The 21540-nt window shown below is 52.4% G+C and overlaps 1 protein-coding gene across 18 annotated transcripts in view; it reads right to left on the bottom strand.

The window, feature by feature from the left end:
• Nucleotides 1-21540, bottom strand: part of PLEKHA6 (pleckstrin homology domain containing A6) — a 139825-nt gene that overhangs the window by 21240 nt on the left and 97045 nt on the right. For 9 of the 18 annotated variants that reach the window (XM_030813174.1, XM_030813162.1, XM_030813163.1 and 6 more), the window contains 15 exons: nucleotides 21139-21341; nucleotides 19089-19571; nucleotides 17194-17710; nucleotides 16645-16731; nucleotides 15467-15520; nucleotides 11493-11573; nucleotides 10508-10576; nucleotides 9147-9227; nucleotides 8784-8933; nucleotides 7312-7407; nucleotides 5578-5689; nucleotides 4828-4967; nucleotides 3068-3217; nucleotides 1644-1773; nucleotides 1334-1440 (listed from right to left, as the gene is read on the bottom strand). In XM_030813174.1, coding sequence (XP_030669034.1) covers nucleotides 1334-1440; nucleotides 1644-1773; nucleotides 3068-3217; nucleotides 4828-4967; nucleotides 5578-5689; nucleotides 7312-7407; nucleotides 8784-8933; nucleotides 9147-9227; nucleotides 10508-10576; nucleotides 11493-11573; nucleotides 15467-15520; nucleotides 16645-16731; nucleotides 17194-17710; nucleotides 19089-19571; nucleotides 21139-21341 — 2460 coding nt within the window. The remainder of the gene's footprint in view (nucleotides 1-1333; nucleotides 1441-1643; nucleotides 1774-3067; nucleotides 3218-4827; nucleotides 4968-5577; nucleotides 5690-7311; nucleotides 7408-8783; nucleotides 8934-9146; nucleotides 9228-10507; nucleotides 10577-11492; nucleotides 11574-15466; nucleotides 15521-16644; nucleotides 16732-17193; nucleotides 17711-19088; nucleotides 19572-21138; nucleotides 21342-21540) is intronic. The other 9 variants (XM_030813166.1, XM_030813167.1, XM_030813180.1 and 6 more) reach the window with 6 other exon arrangements.

The raw sequence follows: 21540 nt of genomic DNA, 5'->3' as shown, positions 1-21540 counted from the left end.
CAACAGGCTAAGAAGGGAGTTATACTGCTGGCTGGGGTGATTGACCCGGACTATCAAGATGAAATCAGTCTACCACTCCACAATGGAAGTAAGGAAGAATATGCATGGAATACAGGAGATCCATTAGGGCATCTCTTAGTATTAAGAGATCCTGTGATTAAGGTCAATGGGAAACTACAACAGCTTAATCCAGGCAGGACTACAAATGGCCCAGACCCCTCAGGAATGAAGGTTTGGTCACTCCACCAGGAAAAACACCATGACCTGCTGAGGTGCTTGCTGAAGGCAAAGTGAATACAGAATGGATAGCAGAAGAAAGTAGTCACCAATACAAGCTATGACCACGTGACCAGCTGCAGAAGCAAGGACCGTAATGGTCATAAGCATTTCCTCCTTCTTTTGCTAAAAATATGTTTGTGCATGTACACACTTGTGCTAAGGAAATATCTTTATTTCGTTTCCTTTTCTTTTACCATATGACATAGGATTTATTGACCTCACATCAGCATTGAAGTATTGTTAACTTTATGTAATAGTATTTGGGTTGGGGATTGGTGCATTTCCTGTTGTACAAAGGATAGTTGTATTATGTTAGGTGTAATTATGACCTTATTATTGTCTTTATTTGAAGATTATGTATGATCTCAGGAGATGTGTATGGGTTCAAGTTGACAAGGGGTGGACTTGTGATGATTAATACTGAGTGTCAACTTGACTGGATTGAAGGAAACAAAGTATTGATCCTGGGTGTGTCTGTGAGGGTGTTGTGAAAACAGATTAATATTTGAGTCAGTCAGCTGGGGAAGGCAGAGCTACCCTTAATCTGGTGGGCACAATCTAATCAGCTGCCAGTGGATATAAAGCAGGCAGAAAAACATGAAAAGGAGAGACTGGCCTAGCCTCCCAGCCTACATTTTTCTCCCGTGCTGGATGCTTCCTGCCCTCAAATATCGGACTCCAAGTTCTTCAGTTTTGGAACTCAGACTGGCTCTTCTTGCTCCTCAGCTTGCAGACGGCCTATTGTGGGACCTTGTCAGCATGTAAGTTAATAGTTACTAAACTCCCCTTTATACATATATATTATATATCTTATTAGTTCTGTCCCTCTAGAGAACCCTGACTAATGCAGCATAGCTTCCTCATCCCCTGACACATCTCCCTGCAGGAGAGCTCCTCCTCCAGTGGGGCTCTTGCCCCTCCTCCCACATACGTGTTCCACCTTCCTCTCCAGCCCTGAGTTTCTTGAACAGCAGAGGGAGATGAGTGGGTACACACACAGGCCCCTGGGCTCGCAGCTCAGCTCAGGCTTGCACGAGCTGTCAGAGGTACCCACCTGGGAAGACAGTCCATTGGTGAGCCCATTGGCATTCCTTCTCACCACTGCTGATGGGGTCACCTCGTCATCAGTGGGCGATTTTGTCCGAGGGGGCACAACGCCAACTGCAGAAAGACAGAGTAGCCAGCGGGCCTCATGGAGAGCAGGAAGGCAGGAAGCCAGCTTCTCGGAGACAAGCTCAGCCCCACTCTCCACCGAGATTAAAAAGCCCAGGGTGTGGCACCGGGTTTTGGGTGTGAATGAGCACCCAGGGCTCCTCCCTGAGCATCCTTGCCTTACTTCCAAGGGAAGATGGGACAGAAAGTACCTTTGTTGAGAGCTGCCTGCTTCTCTGCCTCTACCTCTTGCCTGGTGGGCACAAGGCTGATGTCTCTGGGGGTGTCCAGGGGCAATGTCTGGTGGGGGTCTTTCTTGCTTTGTTCATAGTTTGCCTTGGGCTGGGGAGAAAGGGTGAGAAGATGGTTGATGTCAGTATGGCTGTCAGGAACTTGGCCCCCAGTGATGTTTCTTGGTTTTGTAATGGTTGAAGCTCAAACCCTTGCAGATACAGGGAACAAGGAAATTCTATGTGTGCCACTTGGGAGGCGGACAGGGATGCACTGGAGCCTCCCATTCATGCACTTTAAGACTGGTGAATGTTGGGCCATCTTGGGGAATGAGAGCTCATGGCCCCTAGGAGGCCCCTCAACCTGACCATTTGTCTTGGCTGGCACTAAGAACCACAGACTTGCTGTGAGCCAGAGTCAAGGAATGGCTCGTGGGGGGTCTCTGAGGATCCTGTAGGGAATCCTACCCAAGACATGAGCAAACAGAAACAGGCGGGCCTTGGTACCAGGATTCTAGGGAAATGAAAAGGGCACTTAGTGTGTGGGCTCACAAAATCATGAGACTAGAAGAGACCTCAGCCATCATCTGAGCCACTGCTCCCATGGTACAGTTGAAGAATCTAAGCCTTAGTGAGAAGAATACAGAAAGAAGACCAGGCTAAAGGTCAGCAACTCCAGTTCTAGCCCCACTAGAGAACAGAGGTCCCCTTTCTTCACCTGTCACATACGGGTAACATTACCTGCTCTGCCTATCTCACCAGGCAAACCCTCAAGGGTTATGCAAATTATACATAGCTAAACCTAGATGAGCATATGAGTTTTCCAATTTTAGGCACAGGACTCTTTCTACTCACCACACAACCTCTTCCAAGCCTAACTGCATATCTCCTGGATCTTGGCTAGGGAGGCAGGTGAGAGAATGAGCCAGGAGAGAAAAGGGCCTGTATCCTTATACTCCAGGGACTCATGAAACCCAGTGAGGGTACAATACAAGGTGGAGGCAGAGAGACAGCATGGGCAGAGTGGGGCCTGGGATGGGCACACGAAGGGATCGGAATGGCACTGCTGGGAGTGTCACTCAGTTCCCATTGGCTGGTCATGTTGGTAGAGAGTGGGGCATAATACCAGCACCCACAAACACTAGCTGCCCATGAGCCTGGGGTTGGAGCAGTAACTCATGTCCCCATCACCTACAGAAAGCAAAAAGGCACAGAAAGATGGCCTGTATGATGGCTTCAGCTATCCTTTCCTTATCCCAGAGCCCAGCTGGGCAGGGGCGCTGTAGAAACCGAACTTTGGGAAAATTAATGGGGAAAATGATTCCAGGGCCCTGCCTTGCCCCGTGGCCTGGCCCTCTGCCCATTGTCCCCTGTCCCACCCTCCAGGACCCAAGGGTGATGGGTACCTGCCCCCTGGCTGTCTCGCCACTGCGGTGCCAGGAAGGGGAGCTGGGATAGGGCCAGAAGCGGCTCTCGCTAGGGAGTGGAGGGACGGCTGGAGGAGACTCCAGGGGGACGTAGGCTTTGGGGAGGGGAGGCCGAGGCGGGCCAGGTTCCTGAGGCAGACAGAAGCCAGAGCATTAGGAGGAACAAGAGCAGCCACTGTGAGAGCAGGAGAAAAGAGTGTTAGCAGGAGGCAGACAACAACATTGCTGGAGACCTGGGCAGGCCCCTGGGACCACTGCACTCCCACCCGTGGCCTGAAGAGAGTGCCAGCTCTGCAGCTAACTCTCTGCCTGAACTTCAAGGCCTTCCTTGACCCAGCCTCTACCTGTCCACCACTCCCCACTGCTCCCCAAGTTTTCCCCAAAGCTCTCTCATTGCCTCGCCTCCATGCCAGGCAGCTCCTCTCCCACCCCTTTGCTTCCACCCACTCTCCTGCCTAGAATGCCTTTCCCTTGCTCCTCTCCCTGTCTTGCTGCTCTGTGGCCTGGTTTAGGCCCCACTGTCTGTTGGAACATCAGGGCGTTTATAGTCGGAACCATGTGGCTTAATGTTGAGACATACGCCGTCATGTTCCTATGAATTGGTCTTGGTCCATAGGATGCTGGGCTCCCTGAGTGAAGCCTTCGAGCACATGTGTGTGTCTTTCTTTTATTTTTCTTTTTTTTTATTTTTTATTTTATTATTATTATTATTTTTCCGAGACAAAGTCTGGCTCTGTCGCCCAGGCTGGAGTGCAGTGGCATGATCTCGGCTCACTGCAAGCTCCACCTCCCAGGTTCACGCCATTCTCCTGCCTCAGCCTCCCGAGTAGCTGGGACTATAGGCACCCGCCACCATGCCTGGCTAATTTTTTGTATTTTTTAGTAGAGATGGTGTTTCACCGTGTTAGCCAGGATGGTCTTGATCTCCTGACCTCGTGATCCGCCTGCCTCGGCCTCCCAAAGTGCTGGGATTACAGGCGTGAGCCACCACACCCAGCCTCTTTATTTTTTATTATTATTTTTTGAGACGGAGTCTCACTCTGCCACCAGGCTGAAGTGCAGTGGTGCAATCTTGGCTTACTGAAACCTCCGCCTCCTGGGTTCAAGCAATTCTCCTGCTTCAGCCTCCTGAGTAGGTGGGACTACAAGCACATGCCACCACGCTCAGCTAATTTTTGTACTTTTTTTTTTTTTTTTTAGTAAAGATGGGGTTTCACCATGTTGGCCAGGACAGTCTCTATCTGCTGACCTAGTGATCCACCCGCCTTGGCCTCCCAAAATGCTGGGATTACAGGATTACGCACCCGGCCATGTGTGTATCTTTCTAAGAGGGCCTCATGGCACCCCATGCCCACAGTCGAGCCCCAGAAAACACTTGCTGATTGACTGACTAGGAAACTGCTCCCCACACTGACCCTTAACCCTGTTGCTACCCTGGCGTCATCCTGGATTTAAATTCTTATGAAATGCATGCTGTCTGCTATCCATCCTGGTGCCCAGGAACAGGCTTCACTGAAAGGGAGCTAAAGATGACAGATGGAGATGAGAACAGGTAAAGGGGAAACCTGGAGAGAAGTTCACAAAATGGGGTGTGAGAATGACCTCCTTAAACAAAGAGCTCCAGCACTAGGGCTGGAGGCCTGAAGGAAAGAGATGGGCACAGAAGTTGTATAGTTTCAGACAAATGAGGATCTGGTCCTCCCTCCCCCACCTACCTTCTACTCCATTTCTCAACTTACCTCATTGGAGCCAGGCTTGGTGGGGGACCCCTGAGAGCCCGACACCAGTGAAAAGGGGCTCAGGGGGCTGGTGAGGCTGGCAGAGCTGAGGGGGCTGGCCGGGCTGTTGGAGCTGTAGGTGGCTGAGGGGCCAATTCCTCCTTGGGGGAAACAAGGGGATGGGTGAGCAAGGGAGGAGCCGTGCGGCCTGGTGGGTAGATGGGCACTGTGAGTGGAGGTGGCGGGGAGAAGCCAGATCCAGGGATGTGGGAGGGCAGACTTAGTGTCTCAGGGCTACCTGGGCCTGCCAAAGGGACTCATTACAGGTTCTGGGGCCACAGGCTGGCTGCTGAGAGGTGTGCTGGGTGGAGAAGATGGTAGATGGAAATGATACTGTTGTCCCTGAGGTGTCAAGGAAAGCCAGTCTGAGGTCCCAGGGCTCAAGGAAAACTCTAAGGTAGGGGTCACAGGTCACGAGTGGGCCCATATGCTTGGGGGTTAGGGAGGCTTAGGTGCTTTTGACCTTTTTTGGGGAGGACTTTAGAGTGTCAAGGTCAACAGTGTCTCTGAGTTGTCTACTTGGTCTATTCTGTAGGGGTAAGGGAGCCCTACCTACCACCCTAGAACCCAGGGGAAGATTCTGGCATCCCAAGAAGGCCCTGCCTGGCTGTGAACACAGTGTGAGCTGGCAGGAGTGGGATGGAGGCCAGAAATACTGGAGCACTCCTGGTGAGGCAGGCAGCCTAGGAGGCTGGCACAGGAGGCACCCACCTCTGTGCTTGGCGGTGTCTGTGCCCCGGGAGGGGTTGTTCTTCCTCAGCCCCTCCATCACGTCCTGGATCCTCCAGATCTCCCTTTGGATTTGCCGGTGCAGCACCTCATTCTGAAGCAGCCATACAATGAGTCAAAGGAAATGGCCTTGAGGAGCGTCCATCCAGCCCTTTCCCTCAGCCCAGACCCCTCGGAACCCACATCCCTTTGGGCCAGCAGGAGGCAGGCACCCTGTACACACACACACACCCCTCCAGCAATCATCTTTCCCATGGGCTGCCTCTGCTCTTCAGACTCTAGGAGATAGCACCCCAGAATTGCCTGAGTCTCTGAACCAAGACTGTGGATGCACCCTTCTGAGTTCCCCCCGGGGAAACTTGGGTGGTTTTCAAGTGAATGCCCATCTCAGTGAACACTTCATGGTATCCTGTTTTTCATGGGGCAAGACCTTCCATTTTACTGCTTTTCTTCACATCCGAACAGCCTTTTCTAACACCCACTCCCAGCATACACCTGAAGAGTCATGAATTCAATTACAGTCCACACTCTAAAAGGTAAGACCTCCCATTTATTTAGCATCCCTCAGCACCAGGCACTATGCTAAGCACTTTGCATATACAGTGCTAACTCATTTCAGCTGCACGACTCTAGGAGATAAGGGCAGCAGCTGTCCCTTCTTCAGAGATGAACAGACTGACACCCAAGGCCATCTATTTAGTAAGCAGCATGACCATCATCTAAATATGGGTCTATCTGGACCCGAAAGTTAGTGCCCTTGACCACAACCCTATCCCCCCTCCTAAAATGTCTGTGTTTCAAGTGAGGCTTGGCCATGGGACGTGGTGGTATTTGGGTCCTCTGGACCAGGTGGGTCTTCGCCCTACCTAACCAGCTGCAAGGTAGGGTGGTGAGTGGCATTACCAGGAGGGAAACAGAAGAAAATGGGGGAAACCAGGGTGTTAACTGCATCAGAGAGGCAGGGCTTACAAACTAGCTAGAGAAGAGGCAGAGCCTGGGTGAAGACAAGGCAGAGGGAAGAAAAGAACAGGAACTCCCCAAGATCATCAGGTCAATCCTCCTGCCTCCGAGAAGACTGTTTCTAACCCATCCCAGGAAGAAAAGCCTCTTTCCTATCTAAAAATTCCTGAGCAGATTGCTCCCGCAGCGCCCACTCTTCTAATGCCTGAGTTATTTATATTTACACGTCTGTTTTTAAATCCTGCTAGGCACAGTGGCTCATGCCTGTAATCCCAGCACTTTAGGAGGCTGAGGCTGGAGGATCACTTGAGCTCAGGAGTTAGAGACCAGCCCGGCCAACATAGGGAGACCCTGTCTCTATAAAAGATAAAAAAAAAACTAGCCGGGCATGGTGGTTCATGACTGTGGTCCCAGCTACTCAGGAGGCTGAGGTGGGAGGATTGTTTGAGCCTGGGGCAGTCAAGGCTGCAGTGAGCTGTGATTATGCCACTGCACTCCAACCTGGGGAACAGAGCAAGACCCCGTCCCAGAGAAAAAAAAATCCTTTCAGTCATAAAACATCTTATGTCTAACTGAAGTCTCCCAAGCTTCAGCTTTAGCTCCTTCCCCTGTGAGATGAACCTAAAGCATCCCATTATCTTCATCTTGAAACTTAGAGTCTGTTATCAATGGCCTGAACCTTTGCTTTTGTCCTGAGGCCAACTCCTCATCTTTAGTCACATCCCAATCCCCGCTAGCTCAGGGGCCCTTCTTCACCTGGGTGTCCAAATTGAGCTGCTCCCAGAGGTCATCGTGCAGGGCAGAGACCTCAGACTCGAGGTGCTCATACTCTATGGTGCTGTGCGTCAGGGCCTACGGGGGAAAGAGGTGTTCACTGAGAAAGCCGCCATCACCAAGGCATTCCTCCTTATCCTGCAACAGGCCCTGGGGCCAGGGTACCAGAGGCACGAAGATCTGGGGAAGAGGGCACGGAGGGACCGAAGGAGAGGGGCACCAGGCTGAGACATTCTGGGGACAGACAAAGACTAGCCTTACAAGAGATGTAACAGCTCATCCCACCACCAACTGAAATAAAGAGAAAATGCAGAGGGATGATATCACTTCCATACCCTCCTATTCTCCCCAGATTAGTGGATAAAAAGTAGAGGGCATAGCCTGGGGAAAATGACAAGACCCCATCTCCACAAATTACAAAAGTTAGCTAGGCGTGGTGGCGTGCCCCTGTAGTCCTGGCGACTTGGGGGCTGAGGCAGGAGGATCACTTGAGCCCTGGAGGTCGAGATTGCAGTGAGCTGTGTTTGTGCCACTGCACTCCAGCCTGGGTGACACAGTGAGACCCTGTCCTTTAAAAAAAAAGAAAACAATTTTTCTAAGTGGAGGGCAAAGAGAAAAGAGCCTGAAGGAGGATATTTGTTATCCAGAGGTTAGAGAGCTTCCTCCTTTCTGAGCCACACTTTCACGGGGCTTTTTCTGCTGCTTCTTGGAGCCATTATCCAAGCAGTCTGTGTTGGAAGGTCTGCCCTTACCTGCTGGGAAGTAGTGACCAGGGCAGCAGCCTTTTTTTTATTTTTATTTTTTTGAGATGAAGTTTCACTCTTGTTACCCAGGCTGGCGTGCAATGGTGCGATCTCGGCTCACGGCAACCTCCGCCTCATGGGTTCAAGCGATTCTCCTGCCTCAGCCTCCTGAGTATCTGGGACTACAGGCATGTGCCACCACGACTAGCTAATTTTGTATTTTTAGTAGAGACGGGGTTTCTCCATGTTGGTCAGGCTGGTCTCAAACTCCCAACCTCGGGTGATCCACCCGCCTTGGCCTCCCAAAGTGCTAGGATTACAGGCATGAGCCACTGAGGCCAGCTGGCAGCAGCCTTTTTGCCAGCGCTTTGCTTCTCCAAGGGAGAAGACAGAAGTGGGCAGCAGACGTGTTAGCACAGCCAAGGAAATAAGTAACTCACAACTTCATGCTGTCCCAAAGAAATCCAGGTACAGGTATAGTTTGTGGGAAATAAGCTCATTTCCTCGGTGGGGACTGGAATGAGCAGACTGGCTGACTTGCTATTTATCTGCAGGGCAATATTGAGGTCTTTGTTTATGCCCCTCTGCACGGGAGTACTCGGCTCTTGTCCTCTGAGGAAAACTGGACTAGGGCAGCACAGGCTGGGAGGTGGTGGCCCTCCTGCCTAGGGCTGATGAGGTGGGGTGCACAAACCCCGCTCCCTGGGTTACCGTGGTCGCCTGAGACAGCTCCACGCGGATGTTGATGAGCTGGTTCTGCAGTGAATCCTTTTTGTGCCGCAGCTTTTCTGGGTAGGCGGGCTGGCTTCCAAACATCTCCAGCTCCTGGTGGGTCCCCATCAAGGCACTTTCCAGGCTCTCCTGAAGAAAGGCAGGGGAATGACATGAGCAGCCCTGACAGCTCCTCTCTGGGATTGAACAGCAGAGGCCTGAGCCCTTAGAGGTTCAACAGACAGCTGAGTGGAGGCTGTCCTTGCTTTGTCATCTTAGTCAGGTTGGAGACAGCAGCCCACAACCTTCTCCAAGCCAGCCTCGCCCATCCGCCCCAGCTTAAAGCCACCCCCAGCTTCTCACCTTCTCAGCTCGGAGCTGCTGCACCAGCCGGTCCTGCTCCCTCACCACCTTGTTCTGCTCACACAATTTTCCCAGCAGCTTCTAGGGACCCAGAGAGTGGGGAAGGAGAGGGAGAAAGAAGGGGATGAAGGACATAGTTTGATGGGGATCTGGGAGTTATAGGCCTGGCCTCTGGATACCCCCTCCTTTCTCCTGCTGAGGAACCTTGGGCCTTCACCTTGCCCTTGGTGGCTCCTGAGAACAAGAAGATGGGTCTTCATCTTGGGAGGTGAGGTATGCTTACTGTCTGAGGAAGTGAGTTGGGTTAAGAGGGCTGAGAGCCAAGTGTTAAACTCTGGCACCCCCATCCTTCCAAGGGTTGCAACTCACAAAGGACTGAGGAGATGATGTGACCTCACCTCCTAGGCTGGACTGAAGAGGTGGGCCGGGTGTCAGAACAAGCAGTCTTAGAAAGGCAGTGAGCAATAGAAACTGTCCCTCAATCCCACAGAACCTTCTCCCTTCTCTCTCAAGATCCTGTTCTTCCCTCCTCCCTCCAAAGTCTCAGGATGGCTGATCCTCCCTCTGAAATCTAGTCCTGTCAGGAAGGAACGGCTCCCAGTCTCACTGGGCAGATCCACTACCCAAGCAGGGCCAGTGGTGGTGGGGAGCAGATAGGTGAGGCCAGAAAGAGGGCTCATGCTTTCCTAGTCCGCACGTTTATTCATGCCATTCCTCAAATGCCTGCTTTGCTCCTTTCTACTGAGCCAGATTTTACCCTCTGGGCCTTTTAACTTCAAGGCCTAACTCACATGCTGCTTGTTTTGTCCCTGACCTTCAGCCCACACAGCCTCACTTCCCTGCACCTGGCAGAACCTATTATGGCTCCCCTTCACTACATGAATACTGTGTTGCCACCTCCTGCTGCTACCTGGCACTTCCCACTTACCCTGAAGCTCCCTGAGGGCAGGGGCATAGCCGTATTCTGCTTTCTAGTTACCTGTAGGGACTAATGCCATGCTGGGCACAGAATAGACTGACTGATCTATCTCCCAACAAAGTCTGCATTCATGTTACAAGCAGATCTCACTGCTGTAGGCAAAAGGGCCGAGCGCTCAGTGGAGAAACGGATACAGCCAGCATGGGAGGGAAGGGTGAGTGGGTGGTAGATCAGAAAAGAAGGGGGATGAGGAGGAGGTAGGCAGAATATTGTTGTGGTGAGAGAAGACATGAATCAAAGGTATGAAGAACCACCAGAAGGAGAGAGATGGATGGAGAGACGGCCCCCGCAGAGGAAGAGAGATGGATGGAGAGACAGATCCCGCAGAGGACAGCAGCGGGAGGCTGGAGTGGAGGGAGGGAGCAGGGGGCGCTGCTCTTACATCTGTGTCTTGCTCATTTAACTTGTAGGTGTGGAGGCTGTCCCGGAACACTTCTGGGTACGGAGGGACCTGCAGGAACATGAGGCCGGTTACTGCAGCAGGGGCAGGATGAGGGTATGCAGGGACAGGAAGCTAACATCACAATCCCGCTGTGCTCCTGCCAGAGACCATGGTCCATCACCTCTGGTAGCTTCTGTTCCAGGGACCTGAGCTCATTCTACATCCCCTGGCTAGAAGCCTGGGATGGCCTGGCCTAACCCCATCCCAGTTGTCCTAGGCTGACTCCAGAGAGATCAGAACTCTGCTTGAGTCATGCTCTGTATTTCCTCTCCCCCAAGCACTAGGGTCTGCTGCTACGAGCGACTGCAGGGTGTGCAGCTCCCAATGGCTTGTTGGCAACCACCATGAGAACATCAGTGAACTCCATGGCTGTCTGTGGGGATAAGACATAGGGGAATGGTCGGAATGAGCATTGGGAACAGTTGAAAACTATTGTCCTAGTAGACTGAACACCAGGGCTTGTGTCTAAACCAAAATTGGCAAGAATTCAGAAGCGTCTCTGGGTCCAGCAAATGCTGCCTAGCCTGGATGCCACATCTGGTGACCACAGCACATTCTATACACCTTTGACATTAGATGGTTCCATTACGCCCCTCATGCCCTTAACCCCAGTGACGTCTGTCAAGATATTACAAATATGAAATTGAAATCAGAACATTAAAGAGCAGAGTTGCGATCCCCAACATGGCATGAGATGTTGGTGCTAGCTATTTTGATGGTTTGGGAAATGGGCCTTGGGTTTACCAATGAAAGTGAAGAATGGAGGTGACATAGTGGAATTAAGGAAGGAAGACCAGGCCAAGCCTGTCTCCAGGCAGATGAGCGGGTTGGGTGGCATGAGCCTCATCCTAGATGGGCAACTCAACCATGCACAAGCAGCTGAAATGGCATTGGCAGGGACCATGCTGCCAGGCAGAGGTCTTACTTGCATGAAGAGTTGGGACCTGGGGGAGGAGTTTTCCACCATGCGGTTCACCATACTGATGAGAGTCTCGCTCTCACTCATCTGCAGCAGAGGAAGGAACGGACTATTCACACTCCGACCCACATGTAGGTATCTCCCCTTCACCCACCTGTGCTTGTTTCCCAGGAAACAGGGGAGGGCAGCTCCCCCAGCACCCTGGGCTTGACCTCACTCCTTGCTCACCCCTAGTGACCTCTGTTTCAGGACCAGCACTGAAGCTGCCCTTGCAGAAAGGCCACGGAAGGGTCCGGGAGGCCACTGGGACCTTGCTGGAGGCACTGCAGAGGCCCGGGCCTGGTGACTCTTCCCCAGGGTGCCTGGCTGTTGTCCCATCCGCATTGGCCATGGTTGTCATCTCCCTGCCCTCATCTCATTTCTCACACCACTTTTGACAAAGACCATAGAGGCAGTTGGAAGACTGATCTCCCCAAAGTTGAACTAAGTGAAACAATCAAAAAAGAAAATCTAGGACCTGCTCTTTGGATGGGCCGCCACAGATACAGAGGCCCGGCCCCTCTCCCTGCCCCGCCCCTCCCCACCCTCGGCTCTAGTACAGAAAGTGCTAAACACGGTTTCCAGAGCTGGGCTGGCAGCATCCATGAGGATCTCGGATGACGCTAGGGAGCAAACAAGGAGGGCAAAACAAGCAAGCCACATTAAAGGGACACCAGGCTTTCCAACACATTCTTTCTATTTCAAGAATCCTTAGGAACATGGAGGTGGAAAGACTATTTGCCAATTTAAAAAGAGAGAAATGGAAGAAGGGACGGGATGAGGAGGAAGAGGAAGGGAAGGGAGGGGTGGGAGAAAGGGCAGGGCAACAAATCAACCAGAAATGCCGTCATTTCCCCCACTGGTTCCAACGGGAAAGGACCAAAAAGTGAAGATATCAGGGAATGTCCTTGGCTGTGTCCCTTTAACTCCATTGTTCTACAGGGGAAGGCAGCAGAAGACAGAGGGGGTTGTGCAGGGAAAGCTTTCTGGAAGGGAAAGTGAATGAGGAAGGGAGGAAAGAGCCACATTAGGTAAGATTATCTGGGGTTCCTGTTCAAAGGGTCCCCTGTGATTTTTCCGTCATCTCTCCAACCTCAGTTGCACCCACACTGTCCTTTCTTCCTCTTACCCCTTTTAGGCAGCAGCCCAAATACAGCCTTGCTTCTACATGTTGTAGGCAGGGCAAGGGCACCCACCACCCCATTTGCAGGGTCTGCAGCATTTCAAAAGTCTTTCCTAGGAACTGATTTTTCTACCTATTTAGCCCTGGAATGCAAGGGCCTTGAGGGCCGGGAGCCATCCCTGCACAGTAACCCGTGGGTATCTCATTCCTTCCCCAACAAGCAGATCCAGAGCAGTAGAGGAAGCGAGCAGGAGAGGTCTCATCCTGGCCTGCTCCCGCCTGTGCTGTGGCTTTGGGGATCTTTCAGCACAGGTGGGTCTTACCTCTAGGAGGATTCTTGTGTGCTACCTTCTGTCTCTCCAAAATGTTAGATTTTGTAAGAAACCACCTAACCCAGTGCCTCACACATGGTAAGGAGTGCTCATTGGTATTTTTGAGTTTGGGAAAAACAAAATAATAACAGCAGCAAGTGGTGATTGTCACTCCTTGCGATGCCTGACAAAGAGCTCACATATGCACCCCTGCTTGATTCTCCCAATACATCTGTGAGGTTGAAAGGAAAGGGCAGGTTCTACAATGCCCATTTTATAATTGAGAAAACAAAGACCCAGAGAAACTAAGTGACATTTCCAAGATTAAAAAAAAAAAAAAACTTCCTTGTAAATGGCAGAGCTAGAACTAGAGCAGCAGTGTCTGACTGTGTCCTGGACTCCTCTCATCATACAAGACTGCCTGTTAAGAGTACTAACTACCCTTGGCCAGCTACAGTGGCTCACGCGTATAATCCTAGCACTTTGAGAGGCAGAGGTGAGAGGATCGCTTGAGGCTGGGAGTTTGAGACCAGCCTGGCCAACACAGTGGGACACCCATCTCTACAAAAAAATTTTTTTAAATTAACCAGGTGTGGTGGCTGCACACCTGTCTGTAATCCTAGCTGCTCATGAGGCTGAGGTGGGAGGATCACTTGAGGCTGGGAGGTGGAGGTTGCAGTGAGCTAGGTTTGTGCCACTGTACTCTAGCCTAGGCAACAGAGTGAGATCCTGTCTCAAAAACAAACAAACAAACAAACAAAAGAAATAATACCCTTTATCCATGAGGGAGTCCTCTGGAAGGCTATTTCTGAAGCCCCTAGCCTAATGGCCCCGCCCCTCTGTGAGGGCAAAAGCCCGCAGGAAGGGACCCTGCTGTCTGCACTGAATGCTTGGACAGCTGGGCATTGTGGATGGAGTAGAAAGCCAATCACATGGGTGACAGGGAGGACAGCTTGCTCAGGAATCTGGAGGTGGGTGGGCCCTGAGCCCTGCTCCTCACCCCTGCAAGGCACTTTGGATCTTGCTTCCCATCAGCAGGATCCTGGACCTCCCGGCCCTGCTCTGAGTTGGAATCCTGGGATCTGTTCCCACATGGCCCAGAATGCTCATGGTGTGGACACAATGAGCTGCTTCTGGAGCTGGAATGCAATGGCCTCCAGGGCCAGGAGCCATCCCTGCTTATTGAACTGTGGACATTGGTGCTTCCTAGTGCCTGAGGCCTATTACAAAATCGAATTGCAACGTCGACATGAAGCCCTGGTGAGATGGGTCACATGGCTTGTGACTAGAAGAACCAACAGTTGCAGCTATAGCATCTCATTTTAAATTTATTTTTTTCTGTAACTTTAAGAGCATGAATTCATCCTAATGAGATTTGACGGCAGCTTTGTCACACATTAGATGTTTCCTCAGCTGTAAACTGGGTCAGAAGCTTGGAGTCACAGTCCAAGCTTGGCTGTTCACTGGCTGTGTGTTCTTGGCATGTTATTCAACCTCTCTGTGCTTTAGTTTCCTCAGCTGTAAAATGGGGGTAATAACAGCATCCACCTTACAGGGTTATAATGAAGATTAAATGAGTTAGAGATCTGAAAAATGCTTAGAATAGTATGGGGTGTGTAGGAGGCATCCAATTATTGTAGCTGTTGTTTATTATTATTATTTCCACCCCTCCAGGCTGCCTCCACAGGACAGTGTTGTGTACTTCTAGGTCGTGGTTTGTAGCACAGATCTGAACTTAAGAGCATGTGCTTATATAAATACCCAGCATATTGACCCCCAGCTTGTCTAAACTCAGTCTCACAGCTCCCTTAGCTTAAAAGACAAGAAAGGGTTAGAGCCCTGGAGCAGAGACCAGGCAGCCACTGCTTGCAGCTCGTGGAACACTCACTGCCTCTTCAGCTTGCTCACCTGTAAAACTGGGTTGATAATACTCCCTCTGTTTGCACTGAATTCTCAGGAATGCATGAGCTGTTTAAGCAAAAGGGCTTTTGGAGGAACTAATGAATACACAGAGTGAATATTACTTTAAAAGTCATCCTAGGGAGGGTCTGCAGGCCTCAGTTTACCAATTATGGAGTTTAACAACAACCTGTAAAATATGATAAGATGATTTCCCAGATTCAGGCTGAACTAAATCCCTAGCATTTTAGGCCCAGCCTAGAGCTCCCTCGACTCTGTGACTCCCTCCTCTCGCCAGCAAAAATGCAAATTCCCACCTGCCCCCTGGGGGCAGTTCCATCTGAGCTGAGCACTGGAGAAATAAGAGGCGGCATTAATTATTCATGCGCCTACTTATTATGCTTCTTTCCCCAGGAAACTCCCAGCTGTCCTAAAGGGCTTTGAAGAGAAGGGGTGTGTAGGCGCAAAGCAAAACATAAGCCACTTTGTTGTGTCCTGCTTGCACCAACAAAGGTTGTCAAATGGCTGGAAGATGAGGAGGTGAGGAGGAGTGGAGAGATGCGACAGGAAGGCAGTGGGATGGTAAAGGGGGCACCAGCTCTGCCTACCTGCTGATCCAAATACTCTAGGTTTCTTTGCAACTGAAGATCTAAAAGTTCATCCTACCCGGAGCCCGAGGCCCAGAGGCCAAACAGCAACACAAACAAACAGGAACACACAAAAGAAAACAATAAAAAAAGAAGCAAAGCAGTTAAGAGTTAGCGACAAGGACAAGGAGAGGCTTCTCCCTCTGCCCTTGAGGAGTTCTCAGGAAGGGAGGGGTTGAGGATGTGGGCAGGCAAAGTAGTTCTCTACTGGACACTCCAGGGAGAGGAGGGGCACACGCAGGCCCCAGTGCCATCTCTCCTAGGTCTGCCTAAGGCCTCCCTGGGAGAGGTGAGTGCCATCAGAGCAATTTAGGCAGCACTTGTTAGCAGCTGTTTCTGAGTTTTCTGGAAAAATCGGTTGATTCTGGGTGGGTGTGTTTGCTGTGGTCAAGGCTTATATGCTGTGGACACTGGCAGAGTGAGAATCAGACAGAGAGGGGAAGAAGCAGCCGCCTAGCCTCCAGCCTGCCCAGCCCTCCTCCACCCTGGCCTCCCGGTACTGTTATGGAAACGAGTCAGCAACAGGCTTTCTGGACAAGGATTCTGCCTGTTGGTCCCAGTGGTCCTCCCCAACCCTCCCAAGCGGAGCATCTCATCTAGGTCTCTAGGTGGTGGCAAAAGTTCTCAGGAGAACAAATTCCAGGGAGAGACACGAGTAGAAAGAGGCAGAGAAAAAGGAGGAGATGCAATTCGGAAAATTTTTTTCTTCCTCAATCATATCGCTTGTATCTCTCCCCAAAAGTGGCATTCCAGGCAAAGGACAAACATGAAGTAACTATGCTTCAGGGGAAAAAAGTTTAGAAGATCTTGCTTCTTGCTAGGAGCTCTGGCCTGATTTTTCCTGCCTAGGCCCCTTCTCCTGCATGCTGGAGAGGAGAGGGAGCAGGATATTACACGCTCCCAGATCTCATCCCTCCTCCACGGCCTGTATCACAGAGGAGAAGGGGATATTGGCACCAAACTTGATACTGGGGCTAGAGTCCTGGCTGGGAGGGAGGAGGTATCTAGAGGCTGCTAAAACCAGCCAGGCCAGGCACTAGGCACAGAGCGTCCCTGGAGTCCGCCCCGGTTTAGCTCCACCCTGAGTGGAGCACGGTGCGGGGAGGCCCTGAGGCAGGTGGAGGGGAGAAAGGACATACCATCTTATCGTGGACCGTGGGGGATGGTGGGTAGTTGTAGGGGAACAGTCCTGCAGGGACTGGCCGCCTGTCTCCCAGGTAATCATACTGGAAGAGAAAGGGATCGCAGAGGTGAGGGGTCTGGCTGGGACACGGAGTTCCCCACCAGCTGAAGCTCGAGGTTAGAGGTATTTGTGCTCAGTCCCAGAGCAGATCCCAAACTGAAATGGACAGCAGCCCCCCTTGCAATGATCTGTCCAGGTCCTCAAGATGTGAAAAGACAGAACCCTCTCTGCCTTCTTATATGACGGCACAGTTTCTGGCACAACTTGGGGGCATGTACAGAAAGCAATGTTCCCACTCAAGAGGCAAAACCATCCCCAAGACAGCTCTCCTACAGACAGAACCACAGGCCAGGGGCTCCCTGGGCAGCACTGCTGGTCCTGCGGACACACGGCCCAGTGGCCCCGTGGCCCAGATGCTCCCACATCTCTGCCTTTTCTCAGTAGATGGTCTTAGGCTTCTGGGGACCTCAGGGGATGAGGAAGGAAGGGCAGGCTGGTGGCTCACCTTGGGGGAGCTGATGGATCGCCTCATCACATAGGCAGCAGGGTCAGCGTAGATGTCCTCACTGCGAGGTGGCAGCCGCTCAAAACGGGCACTAGGTGAGCGGACAGGGGAGTAAATGCGGGCACGGCTGTAGGAGCCCTGGCTGGGTGAGCGGGGCACAGAGTGGGAGCGGGGCTGCAGGGACAGGCGGCGCAGGGAGCTAGAGGCGGCATCCAGCTCATCATAATAGACTGGCTGCCGGGAGGGGCTTGGGATCCAGACGGTGCCATCCTGCCGCCCGTAGCTGGCGGGCTCCTTCCACTCTCGCAGCTGGTAGGCAGGGCCGCCCCCATTGCGGAAGGTATGGCGCTTGTCCTCCAGGGCCCAGGGCGGGCTGATCCGATCGTAGGCCGGCATGGAGCAGATGCTCTCCGGCCGCACCCCTGGTGGGTAGTACTGGTAATCATCGGAGTACTGGGAGGAGTAGGGGCCATAGTACTCAGGGACCCTGCGAGACACAGGGTAGAACCTAGAGGGACTGAGAGAGAGCGGACATGGTAAGGAAGGCAGACAACACGGGCACTCCTCCACCCACCCCAGCCCCACCTCCAGGTCCTCCAGCCTAGAGCAGGGTGCTTGAATAGGTACACAGGGACTGAGGTTTATTCCAGAGATGAGGGAAAGACTCCTGTCCTCACAGCCCCCTTCCTCAACCAACTCCCCAAGGCTGGACACTGCACCATTCAGAGCTGCAATCTTTGTCTCTTTAAAATGACATATCCCTAGGAAGAAACGTGAAGCCTTATCAGCCATCTCCATCTCAGCATGAACCAGTTTATCAGATCTTTTCTGAGAGGCAAATAGAAGAAAGTCTACCAGGCATCTGAAGGAGGGCAATGCAGGAGGGACGAAAGAAAGGGTGGCGTCCTGATCTATTTTATATTATTTTAGAGATGAGGTCCATTCTGTCACCAGCCTGGAGTACAGTGGGGCCATCAAGGCTCACTGCAGCCTTGAACTCCTGAGCTCAAGCAATCCTCCCACATCCACCTGTAGAGTAGTAGCTGGGACCACAGGTGTGAACCACCATGCCCAGCTTCCTGATTGTGTGATCTTGTCAGGGACAGAACCAGTAGGTTCTTGTGACTCATCCCAAGTGGTTCTCCCCAGAACAGGCCTGATGCTCCCAGGCACCAGACCACCAGCAATGCACAGCCGCCCAGGCCACTAGAAGGCAGGTTCCTCTCGGGCCCCATGGCCTTCCTGAAGCTGTGGCCTGCAGTCCCTGGAGCTGCCCAATCCCCAGGGAAGGAGCCTGCAGCCCCATTTGCCCTGAGGGACATCAATGGGCCCAATAAATGTCCCCCGATATTTCAAAGCCAGTCATTGGATAAAGGAGTAAATGGTCATAGATGGCTGTGTTGGGACCAATGAGCTACTTTGTTTTGTTTTTCAACTTCATATAAATCGTGGCTTTAAAACAATTAGAGCTGTTCAAAAATGGAGTGAGTTGGTCTGAGTGAGTCTCGAGTGGGTGGGGCACTGGAGGAGAGGATGTTATAGGAGGGCCCATAGCTTGGATGGATGTATGACTATAACAACTTCAGGCCCCCTCCCGAAGCCTGCTGTGTTCTGGGCCCCCCAGCACGCCATGGAGAGGCACTGGGGTGCTCTGTTCCTTCTTCTGAAGGAAGCAGACAGAGAAACCAAGAATCAGGGACAGCAGCCAGACTCTAATGGTGGAGCCATGGGGCAGGCAGGATTCGGGCAAGCCAGGAAGCATGGGATTTGCTTGGTTTCCCAACTCAGCCTGCTTCCAGGTTTCCAACAGGGGATGGCTCATGGGCTATGACCCCACTTGCACGCTCTAGCCATAACACCATATCAGCCCCACCCCAGCCGTGGGCATGCCTCACCTCCGAAGGTCTTCAGGCGGGGGTACCCCCCGGCGCAGGTTCACCCACTGCTGAAGCTGGTTCATGGAGCTCTTGCGCTGGGCAATTTTGTCGGGGTTGGTGCGTGGTGGGAAACTCCGCCGGTGTCCCCCAGTCTCTCCATCCTGAGGCGGGAAAGCTGTGCTCCCTGGCCGGCTTGGGGAGTGGTACTGCCAGCCATTGGGCTGGGCAGGCTGTTCCCCACCCCCTGGCACCCTTGGGCCCTCGGGGAAAGGGCTGCCCGGCTCTGAGGCTGGCTCTGGTCCAGCTGGGAGGCCGTTGGCTTTCACCAGAGGCTCCTTCTTGACTTCTGGCCTCTCGGGCCTTCTCTCTGCCTTCTCACAACCTCGGCCATCACCCTCCCCTCGAGTCTTGGCCTCTGGCTCAGGCTTGGGGAGGCTGTTCTGGGGCGGCTGCTGGTGGTGCTTGCTGGGTGGGATGTTCTCCGAGTCTGGCTTCTCATGGCTGCAGGATGCCAAGGGAGATGCTGTCAGTGACTCTAGCCCAGCATGCAGTGGGGCAGGGGGTGCCAGACTGGGAAGGAGAAGGGGAGTGGGGAAGGATGGGCAGGGAGGTGGCTGGAACCAGGATTCTATGAATTCCAGTTCTGCTTCCTAAGTCCCACCCCTTCATCTTCTCGCTCCAGCTTGGGAAATTATTATACAACCTAACCCGCCCCTGCCCACACCTGCTGTGTTAACTCTGCCCCCCGCCACGTCTTCTCTGCAGGTCATTCTCCACCCCACTCCCCTCTGCCAGTCTGCTATGAGCCCAGCCTTCAACCTATGGCACGACTAACCTCACCTAGTCTTGGTCCTCTCTGCAATCTGTCCCTGACCCAGCTCCCCACACTGGGTTTGCACTCACATCAGTAACTGTCCTTGACACTCCAGTGACAAAGACTTGTCATGGGGCAGCTGTCTTTCCTATAGAAAGTTACTTAACGGCCAAGAGTTTTGGGCTCCTCATCAGCAGAATGGGCATAATAATAGCTCCTCTCCTAGGACTGCTGTGAGATAAAACATGGCGGGCACCAGGAGCAAAAGTTTCTGCTTTCAAACTCACAAGCACATAAACACACTAGTTCCCTTCTCCAAAACACATTTCTTCCAGGACTGACTTTCCATGAGAATACAGGCCCCACAAGGGTAGGAACGTGGCAGACTTTCTTCCCCTGTGTTCCTAGCACCCACTACAGTGCCTTACACATTTATATTTACAGTAAGTATTTGTGAAACGAATGAACTCTTGGAATTATGCCCCTTGGTTGAAGCGAAGATGGAAATTTGTGACAATTTTCCCCCTACAGCTTCCCAAACTCCACACATTCAAGCATCCTTGTTGAAACATTGCTTGGTAAACATTTCTAATATATGTGGACTTGGAGTCTACACTGTGAAACCCCCTTCTCCTGGATCCCCCTTAGCACCTAACTCAAGACTCCACATCCAGTTAAGGGAGAGACAGACGCTGAGACCGTGGGTGACGGCGGGCGATGGGAGCGGCCATATGTTAAGAGTTTACTGCATGTTGAGTGTTTTACATGCACTCTGTATAGGCCTCACAACAACCCTATGAGGTAGAGTTATATTTGCTGGTTTTTGAGCAGAGGAAACTCACGTTCAGAAAGGGTGAGTCCCTTGCACTGAGGTCACACTGCAGCCAAGTGAACAAGGTGTGATTCAAACCTGAGTTTATTTTCCTCCAAAGGCAGTGTGCTTAACACACACAGCCGAGAAGAACCAGCAAATGACCCTGACCTCTGGCTCCTGGCCAGGCCGCAATGGAACCTGGCTCTTCTCTTGGCCTCCCCCAGCTCAGAGAGAAGAGGAGGAGCTGGCTAGGGGAAGAGAGACTTCAGGCTCTGAAATTACTCAGCCAGGCCTCCCGCCTGGATACAAGGACACGGCTCACACACTCTCCAGGGCTTCAAGCAGGCACACTGGGATTAGCAATGGCCCAGAGCTGGGTGTGTCTTCCATTCCCCTCTTTATTCTTCCTGCACCCCCACACTCAATTCCCTGGCACTCACCTGTGCCGCACAGCTTGGGGCACTGACTTCTGGGCTGGAGGGATCTGTACTCGAGCAGCCTCCCCCATGGCCTGGATCCAGGCCTCTTGCTCCTCGGGGCTCTCGGCACTGAAGAAGTAGGTGCGGACCCCGGCATGCTCGGCCTGTGGGGAGAGGCAGCGCGTGGAGCTGGCCTCAGCCTCATCCACCCAGCACACAGTCACCTGTTGGGAGAAGACACCAACACCCACAGAATGGGCAGTCAGTTGGGCCATTCCCCGCACCTGGGGCTCTTCCCCATGCGGAGCTCAGGAGCAAGGTGAGGAGGGCAGCTTGCAGCTACCCCGAGGGCTCCAGCTGGTACCCAGGTATCCACCTTGGCTGGCTCTCTGGGCACCATTAGGCAGCCCAATAACTGGGTCA

Source organism: Nomascus leucogenys, chromosome 5 (genome assembly GCF_006542625.1).
Source record: "Nomascus leucogenys isolate Asia chromosome 5, Asia_NLE_v1, whole genome shotgun sequence".
NCBI classification, from domain to species: domain Eukaryota; kingdom Metazoa; phylum Chordata; class Mammalia; order Primates; family Hylobatidae; genus Nomascus; species Nomascus leucogenys.
This window is presented reverse-complemented; position numbering and strand designations above follow the sequence as displayed.